We start from the raw sequence: 10,005 nt of genomic DNA on the forward strand, positions 1-10,005 counted from the left end.
CTGGTTTTTAGCTCGATTTCTTTCAAACCACAAAAGGTTTGAGGTTCAATAGTTAATCTATTCACCTACCGATTTTCAGCTTCTTCCCATACGCGGTTTACCCTGTAGGCGTGACAACATATTGGTGTTATTTTTCGTGAATAATCGCTCATAACTCTTTGCCTGTTTATCGTATTCCAGCCAAAGTTGGTACAGAGATGCGCCTTTATACCCCCCTTCTGTGTGCCAAATTTCAAAGCGATCGGATTTGGCGTTCGCGTTTTATAGCAGTTTTTGTAAGTGTGCGAAAAGAGGAAGAAAAATAAGAAGAAAAAAACGAAGAAACTGAGCCAATTTTTGAAGTCGCATATCTCGGGAACGCTTGAAGCGATTTCGCTCAAATTTGGAATGTGGAGTGCTGAAGGTGGAGGGAGTGTCCACAGCAAAAAACGGCTTGTTTCATCAAGGCAGCACAGAGCTACGGAGGTGCGAAAATTGCGTTTTCTTTCTTCCTGTCAATACGGGTGTTACGCGCCGGCTTCTTGGGCCGCAAGACACACTACCGTGTGTCTTGATTTTTCTAGCTGATCTCTCTACAGGGTGAATTGTTTGTAGCTGATCTCTCTACAGGGTGACTTGTTTCTAGCTGATCTGTATACAGGTTACTTGTTTCTAGCTGATCTCTTGAATTCTCTTCAGGGTGACTGCTCTATTAGGATCACTATTGAGTTTTCTGCTTCAATGTATGTCACAGCACCCTTACGATCACTCATTTTTTTGGCTATACTACCGATACTCGTTGTAGTCTGTACTCCCGTAAGCTTGAAATTAAACAATCCAAGACTATCAATTTGTCCATTCTTTCTAAGGAACTGTTCTCTAAGCTTACTCCCACTCTTCAGAGGGCTGTTACTTTAGCACAGGAAAAGGGTGCTTCAAGCTGGCTTACTGCCCTACCTGTGCAGGAACATGGTTTCTCCCTACACAAGACTGCCTTTCAAGATGGCCTTGCTTTGAGGTATGGCTGGATGCCCTCTCGTACACCTTCCCACTGTGCGTGTGGTACCAACTTTTCTGTTGATCATGCCCTATCTTGTCCAAAGGGTGGATTCCCTTCTATACGCCACAACGAAGTGAGGGATATCACAGCTGAATTGTTATCTGAAGTGTGCCATGATGTGGAGGTTGAGCCTCATCTGCAGCCTCTAAGTGATGAAAGATTTCAACAGAAGACAGCCAACACTCAGGATGGCGCACGCTTGGACATTGCCATGAATGGATTTTGGGGTGGTCGTTATGAAAAATGTTATATGGACGTCAGAGTTTTTAACCCACTTGCACCATCCAACAGTGGAACCACCCTTCAGTTATGTTACAGGAAACACGAAATAACAAAGAAGAGAGCTTATGAGTTGCGAATCCGTGAAGTGGAACACAGTTCTTTTACCCCTCTAGTGTTCTCTGCTTCCGGGGGAATGGGCCATGAAGCCAGTGTTTTTTACAAGCGATTGGCGAGTTTATTGTCTGACAAATGGAATGACCCTTATGCCACAGTACTAGGATGAATTAGATGTAGATTGTCATTTTGTTTACTGCGTTCAGCAATCCAATGCATTAGAGGAGCACGATCTTCACAAGGTCGTTACATCAAAAGTGCTCCTGTGGCCTTGGACGCTTGGTGCAATCAGAGACTCAGTTTTTGATTTAATTGTTTAACTGTTATTTGTATGTTCTAATCTTATTTTCTTTATATCTTCAAAAAAAGAAAAAAAAAGCTCTATTAGGATGACTGCTCTATTAGAGTATCTCGATCTCGCACTTGCTGCACCAAGTTGGATTTCGTGTTATAACTCCGTGGCTTTAAATCTGATTCTTCTACACCATTGAAGAGCCTTTCTAAGATGATTACTCCTTCTATACAGCGATTTTCAAAGCATTCCCCCTAGCGGTTTATCTGGTAGGCGTGGCAAGTAGTCGTTTTTTATTAGCTAATCTCGATTGCGTAATTGTTACACACTGTTGGTTTTTTCGTTATATCGTCCTGGTTTTTAGCTCGATTTCTTTCAAACCACAAAAGGTTTGAGGTTCAATAGTTAACCTATTCACCCACCGATTTTCAGCTTCTTCCCATACGCGGTTTATCCTGTAGGCGTGACAACATATTGGTATTATTTTTCGTAAATAATCGATCATAACGCTTTTCCTGTTTATCGTATCCTAGCCAAAGTTGGTACAGAGTTGCGCCTTTATATCCCCCTTCTGTGTGCCAAATTTCAAGGCAATCGGATATAACGTTCACGTTTTATAGCAATTTTTGTAAGTGTGCGAAAAGGAAGAAAAAAAAACAAACGAAGAAACTAGGCCAATTTTTGAAGTCGCATATCTCGGGAACACTTGAAGCGATTTCGCTCTAATTTGGAATGTGGAGTGCTGAAGGTGGAGGGAGTGTCCACAGCAAAATTTGTCTTGTTTCATCAAGGCAGCACAGAGCTACAGAGGTGCGAAAATTGCGTTTTCTTTCTTCCGTCAATATACTCACGGGTGTTACGCGCCGGCTTCTTGGGCCGCACGAGAGAGAATAAACGTCTTAATGATTAAGACAAAATATACATTACAAGCATACAGGGGCCTAGACACAGGGGTACCATGTGCTGATGGATCAGTACAGGAGCCCTGGCAAGACTTACATTAACTAAAGGTAAATTAAATTACAATACACACACACACACACAAAAAAAAACAACTATATCTACACATATGTAATACTTAAAGTTTACCTAAGGTGGTCTAAAAGATCCCAGCCCGGGGAGGCTCTAGAATTAAAAATTCTGTAAGAACAGGACACAGCAATGCGAGCTGCCTGCTCAAACAAGGATCTTATGGTTTTCTTTGGCACTTCACAAGCAGTAGCCATTTGAGCAATTGTTTCTGGCAAAAAATGGCCTAAACAACCAATTTCAATTGGAACAAGATTGACAGTTAACCCAGAAAGCTGGAGGTCATATTGCAAGGAGCTATATCGATCTTCCTTTCTAGCTCTAGCAGCAAGAAGATGTTGCTGGGTATTAGTTGGTACTGTCAATTCGAACAAACAAATGGAATCATTAGAAACCAATACCAAGTCAGGCCTGCTGAGGGTGGAGGAAAGATTGGTTGGGATGGTACTAGGGGGGCTGGAACTAGCTAGATAACCAGGAAGGTCAGCGTAAAGTTTGAATGTGTGTCTTGATTCATGAGCTTCCATCGTATTAAAATTCAACTCTCAGTACATCATAAATGACCATATAATCAATGAATCATCCAGTTGCAAAGACCATAGATAATATATACCTTACCCGGGATTGGAAACGGAGGCAATCAACACCTATCAACAAGTTCACTCAGCGTTGTAGTATCGCGAGTTTAGTGAAACGTAATTCCGTAATTCAGTCCGTGTTTTATAAAATGGCGAATGCTGGAACTCGTGCTAGAAAGAAGAGCTCGAAGCGGAAGAGCGGAGAATCCGATGGAAATGACGATGCTGGTTCGTTGTCATTATAGCTAATAATAAACAACCAGCGCTGGTAGCAAAATTTGGGTATTTTTACAGCTTAAACATTCAATCACTGGTGTGCCTAGCCTGGCCTTGTTTGTGTGCAAGTTATGTTGATGTAGCCATTCATTAGCTATACCCATAGATAATATATACCTTACTATGCTATACCATACCTGTCTTTTTCTTTCAATGCAGGTCCCAAAGCAAAAGATGCTTTTGTGGAAGCACTCAGAAGCGTATTGAATGATGATTCATTTAAAATAATGTCCTCAGAAGCAATTGAAGCAAGAAAAGCGGCACAGATTCTGTTGGACTGGTGTCTTGATACTGCCAACAATAACTGTTTTACAACATTTGTTTTGAAATTAGAAGACCTGAAATAGGCAATGAGCTCTTGTAAGAAGAAATCATGCAATCGTGAGAAACTTTGTTCTGTTGTGCTCTTCAGAGAAATTTCGAGAGGACTGGGTAAATTTTTTGGACTCCGCTAATGTGGCTGCTACACCTATCCTGTATCAGCATTTATCTGATATTTTGTTCAGGGGATACATTGGTGATCATGTGACAGGGTGTACAGCTGAAACCAAGGTTGATCCAGCACCAGCTGTAACAAAACGCGAAGGCAATGCTCTTCGTTATGCTGCCGGCTATGTTTGTAGACATTTATGTAAGAAAATCGAACGCAGTAAACATGAGCTTAAGGAAGAGATGGTATTGTGCCTGATAGCTTTAACAAAGGACACACCCGAAGAACATAGTGAATGTGGCAGTTCTGAAGAATGGACATTAGCACTAGATAGAGGTGGGCTATGGTATGTTAAAGAAACAACATTTATATTGTTTATTGCAATAGAAGAAGTGAGAGAATGCCTAAAAATGTTACTTGCTAGCAACCCAGCAGCTGGACAAAAAGAGGAGATTGTTGAAAAAGTTATCTCCAGTGATGATGTTGAGTTTTATTGGCTGATTTCCACTGCAGATTTCGAGATTGGTGAGAAGGAGGTACATAGTGCACTTCTTAAGGAAATAGTGCAGCTTTATGTGACTTTTCATATGCGAGCTTTTGGATGGAGAAATTTACGCAGTCAGCAAAAAAGAGTACACAGCGGTCAAAAAGCTTACGTAGAGACTTGTATGATAGCAGCTTATAGTATGTTATATTATTAACATTTGCAATGCTATGCATAACACAACTTTATTTTGTGATTACAACAACACAGTAAATGGTACAAGCAAAATACTAATTAATTAATTGATAATAAAAATGGAATTTAAGGCAACAGCTTTGCAGAAGTAATTCTAATGCCATTTGTCACCTAATGCTAGCCATATCACATTGACTAACGTTGAAAGAAGTTTTGTTAGCCAGGCACCGAGCAATTCTGCATACAAACACACCACAGTCTGAATTATTTGTCTGTTGTGGAACACCTTGCGAAGTAGAGCAATTCCATTCCGTGGTAGAGGCACAGTTGGATGATTTCTCTAAAATATATGATTTTAATGTTTCCAAACATGCTGGATTTGGTTCATGCAGCGAGTCATAATAAACAATCTGTAGATCAGCTGTGCTTATGCTTGCTAAACACCAGTGTGCTCCAAGGTGCACTGGAACCAACAACAACCTCTTGCTAAATAAATCAGTTTCCTTTGTCCACCGGCACACTGCCTGGGAACCAAAACGTACAAGCTTTGGATAGAAAAATGTGCTGTATACGTAGACATCTGTGTTGGCCTCAGCTACTAATTTCATGTAGCAGTTTATCACCTAGCAAAAGAAAATGGCAGCATATAAAAAATAAGTACTACATCACGAATAGCCTTACTTGGTCATTTAACCATCCGGTATCTTTTAAAGTCCAGAAGTCATGACGTGTTAAAGTAATGGTACAACACCTTGATAATTCTTCCTCCGCAGGTCCTGGTCCTAGTGCCTCACTAATCATATCATTATCAGTAGAATGGGCCTTCTGCTCAAATGATATCTCCATTTCTGTCACATCATTTCTATCGTGACTGCCAGCAAGTGTATCCTTTTCATCCATTTCAACAATGTCTACTTCTGCAGAAGTTTGCTGATGCTTATGACTTTTCACCTGATCATTCGAGCAAGATTCATGGGAGGCTTCTGTCACATCTGATGTTGCTTTTTCATTAAGTACTGGTGCTGGCACATCATTACTGTTAGGGTTATCGCTTGAACTGGCAGGCATATCAACAGTAACAACTTTCTGTACAGAAATATCCAAATATTTTGAAGCTGTAAACAATTCTTTTCTTGGAGCAAATGACTTTTTAAAAACCTTTTTGGCTGCCAGTAACTGCAATTTGCTTTTGAACACTCTTGGTGGCTTTATAAGCTTAGAATAAGATTTGTCCCTACATTTAGCCTTGCACCGTTTCTTAAATGGCCTGCTCTCCTGCTCTATATCTATAGACTGCTTCTTGCCACGGCAATTTCCTTTTGAAATGCTTCCACAAACAGAATTGATTACTTTCAGTGCCTGACTATTCTTACAAAAATCACTGACATTTGGGTTTTCATGTCTCCCTCCATGTTGCCTTTGGCAGCCAAAGTAATTTTCAAGAGGATCTTGACAAAGCCTCTCACTCAAGAAGAATTTAACTCCTGGTATGGTGAATATGTATTTAACCAGTTCCACAAATGATTTAACTAAAAAAGATTAATTGATAATTAAAATAATATATTATTACTGCATGCAATACCTGTGACAGTGATGCCAAGATGAGTTTCCCTAGGCATTAACATCATTTCCTTTTGTTTTGGAGAAAATCCTTCCCTTTCATAGACACTTTTCTCCCAGTTCTCCAAGTAAGGCATAAATTCTTCTTCAAGCCACTGCAATGCATAAGCAAACAATAAAGTACAACATCTACTAAGTAGTTCTCTAAAATGGTCTACTGTCTACAAACAATGTCACACCCCAATGCATACATTATAATAATACCAATAACATACTTGCAAACGAAAATCCTTTCTAGAAGTGTAGGGATCTTTGAATGATTTCCTGCTGTGGTATCCAGTAACAGCATTGGATACGTTGAAGCAATCAAAAAACTTATCGATCATTTTAACAAACTTGACTGTTTCCTGTACTTCTTCACCATAATTCTCTTCAAGCGACTTAGCCACTGTCTCACTAAGAGCCTACACATGTATAATGCAGTATACAGCATGCTAACCACATTCTTGTGAACTTACTTGTGCAGCTAAATCCACTCTCATCTTCGAAAACGTCGTTAAATAAACATGCTCGTACCTCAGTCTTTTCACTTGTCTAATAACTCCTCCTTGTTGGGGTACTGCTTGTGATCCTCCTGTATCATCAAGGTAAAGTTGTTCTAAGTGCCCCCACGATATTTCTTTACCATTGCACTAAATGTAAAAGGAAAATAACGTACTCTCATTGCAGCTATAGCTATCAACTTACCCATAATTTTCGTTTGTTACTGTTCCAGCTATTTCTAATTGTTTTTAGCAAATGAGGAGGATCAGATATGAAATGCAAGTCACGTGGTCCCTCTCGTGCAAAAGGGTTGGGTACTTTGTAGACCACTTCATCTTTGGCATTGTGGAGTTTCCACAATCGACGATTTGGTGATGCACCATCACACGTAATTCCTAAAACACGAAAGCCCATTCTCTCAAGCCTTGATATTGCCTCCCACACAGGGTCAAACATCAACTCTCCACTGAGGTTGTTACAAGCAAACTGCGCATATGGGTAGTTCAACTTCTGAAAAATGCCTCTCACCATTAGCACCAACATTGAACTTGCGAGTTGTTGTTCATGTTGTGTCTCACCCAAAGCATTCTCAAATTCAAGCAGTCTATTGTTAGTGTTGCCTAGATTGACAAAGCCGATTAAAGAACCCTGGTGTTTATCATATACAAGGTCAGTCTTGATATGAACTTCATCCATGACTAAGAAGACATATCTGTTAAGCTAGTTACTCAAAAAAACAATGTTGTAAAGCTCTCGATCTGTTTCTGCAGAGAAGCTGATGGTAGTTGATGTATAGTGGGTGTAATCACGCAGTGTTCTTTGTGAAGGCAGTTTGATGCACCCTGTTTTCCGCAGTGGTTCATATGATTTTCCAGATAAATGTCTGAGATACAAGCTCCACTTAATGACTAGTGGGTGCCACTTCATTGACCGAGAGTCCTTTATAGAGCATGCTGTTTGCTGTTGGTCCCAAAAAAGGCATTGAAAAGATCCTTCTGGATACATAGAATGTACTTGCTTTGTGGTTGCATCCATCATAGCCTTCATATCATCATGCAGATCAACATTTAAGGTTACACCGTCTTGGGTAGCTGCAGTTGAAATCTTCTCTTGTAATCGACAAACACGAAGCTTTGCTTTTTTGCTCTCCTGGTGTAGATTTCTCAATCGCTCATCTTTTTCAGACGCACTTAAATTCGCATAAGTTGTATGACTGCTGGGATGAGTCTTCTGATCTTTTCGGCAACATGACAGCATAGCTGATAGCGTTTTCTTGTATTTCTTACAACATATGCACAGCCTGGACTCTTCTGTACTGTTCATCAATATATCACACTCAACATGATAGATGGATAAGCTACCAGTCCTTGCGGTGTCCAGTGCTGCCACAGTGCTGGTTCCTACAAAAGTTATTCACATCAAAGTATCGTGGACACAACAAAGGTATGCACACATAAAACTTGTCATGCTCTATTGACTTTACATACAGTTAAATGTATGCAGAAAGGACAGCTTACTTGAATTATCCTTGAGTTCGCCATTCTGAATGTTTGGGAGCTTCAAGAATGCATCATCACAGTTGCCTTCGCAAACCTTGCTTGTATGTAGAATTTTGATACATCTGAAACTACAGGAAACATAAAATTTCCATTGCATGTTTAATATCATACAGCAATCCAACCAATACCTGAATTAAGAGATGTCAGAATGTCTTTCAAAAGAGCAGATGAGGGCTTCAGAGTTTCTCTTTTATAAATGCATGATCAGCTTCACCTCCCAGAAACCATAGTAAGGGATTTTACTATTATACAATCAGATTCCCTACGCACATTGCATCATTTGCCATCATATCCCCATGCACTTATATACTTGGGCTACTGTAGGGGCATTGTTTAAATACAGTAGAACACGATAACGAGATTATCACTATGACCATAATATGTACATAGGCTCAGAAGCCATGGCTAGCTACTATCACCCTCTATTATTCTTGTAAGGGGAGAGGAGGGGAATAATATTGATAAGTACATCAATGTACAGATATTCACTTCCTGTTACGAATAAGTGAATGATTGCATTAAACTTTAGCCTCTGTGTGTGAGATGCATTCATAAAAAATGTAGTTATGTATGTAACCACAAGCACTGATCTTGTTATAGCTACACAATGATCAAAATATTGATCATGCTTTTTTTTGTCATTTTCAAATAAAACTGCAGAGCAAGGGTGTGTAATATTTCTCAAGATCAGAGTATGTAAGTGAGACTCAGTACATGTTCAATATCAAATGACCAGAATGATTTTATGGCAAAAGATGGCACCATAGGACCTGTGATTTAAATCAGTCTTTAGAGGTAAACTGTGAGCAATATAAAGGATGAAGGCACATACTGTAGCATCAAACCCTTTAAAGAGAGTGTCGCAGTTTTGAAAGTGTTTTCTTAATCCTGATACTGATAACGACACAGCTGTTGTAAAGAAAGCTGCAGGTAATTAGCTTTTGCTACGTAGTTTAAAAGCTGATGGCACCAGGGAAGGCTGAGATACATATACTCTGAATAACCAAACACCTGTACTACATCTCAGTATGCATTGATCTCAGAGATCCAAGTAAGGTTTGTGAAACCAAAATTTCTATAATTAACTAATGCACAGTTCAAGTAATCAGGAGGATGTGAGATTAGGAGCTAGCATCAGTATTGAGCAAGCAGTAGCTTCTTATCATTGAATGGGAGGCGGAGGCATAAACTGTCTAACTTACACATACATAACATGTTAGTTTGCAGGATTACCTATGTATGTAATGTGCAGCTTTTCTTTGTTGCTGGTATAGTGAAGGAGAACTGTGCACAATGCTATCATTTTGAAAAACAGCTTTCCAATTATCACTATACTAAGAAGTCTTAGCTAATGCTTTCCCTGTAACTTTGCAGAATAAAATCAACCATAATTACAGTATGTCTTTTAGCATCTAATAGACAGGAGTTGTTTCCAAATGAAAAGGTGCAAGAAAGCTTGCAACTGATAGGTGACTACCTATATCTGGTGTAAACGACAGCAGCAGAGTGAGGCATCCTATTGAGTAAAACTATTAGCCAGCCACACCATGTCCACATCAGTTTGCTAGTTAAAAGATCAGAATTTTCTTTAGCTACTTTTTCATAGGAGCCAGATGCTTCAGTAGTATCCTTAGCCACCAATCCAGCTGCAGCAGCCACCCCATGGGCAACACAGGAAGCAGAG

General features: G+C 39.7%; 1 protein-coding gene across 1 annotated transcript; it reads right to left on the bottom strand.

Moving 5' to 3' along the window:
* Window positions 1-4,786: 4,786 nt before the first annotated feature.
* On the bottom strand, window positions 4,787-7,516 carry LOC136245500 (uncharacterized). The gene is made up of 6 exons (XM_066037036.1): window positions 6,967-7,516; window positions 6,738-6,911; window positions 6,495-6,683; window positions 6,242-6,374; window positions 5,341-6,188; window positions 4,787-5,282 (listed from the first exon to the last, which is right to left on the bottom strand). Exons 1-6 carry the CDS (start codon window positions 7,456-7,458, stop codon window positions 4,827-4,829), a joined length of 2,292 nt encoding a protein of 763 aa, XP_065893108.1. The 5' UTR covers window positions 7,459-7,516; the 3' UTR covers window positions 4,787-4,826.
* Between the last annotated feature and the right edge of the window lie 2,489 nt (window positions 7,517-10,005).

This window comes from Dysidea avara, chromosome 15, assembly GCF_963678975.1.
Source record: "Dysidea avara chromosome 15, odDysAvar1.4, whole genome shotgun sequence".
Lineage (NCBI taxonomy): Eukaryota > Metazoa > Porifera > Demospongiae > Dictyoceratida > Dysideidae > Dysidea > Dysidea avara.

What these genes read in the sequence shown, in the direction of transcription:
- LOC136245500 (XM_066037036.1), bottom strand. Translation starts at nt 7,458, where the DNA reads ATGGATGAAGTTCATATCAAGACTGACCTTGTATATGATAAACACCAG. An exon ending in GTAACAAACGAAAATTATGG is followed by an intron (nt 6,912 to 6,966) that starts GTAAGTTGATAG and finishes TTTTACATTTAG; the next exon opens with TGCAATGGTAAAGAAATATC. An exon ending in GAAAGGATTTTCGTTTGCAA is followed by an intron (nt 6,375 to 6,494) that starts GTATGTTATTGG and finishes TATGCATTGCAG; the next exon opens with TGGCTTGAAGAAGAATTTAT.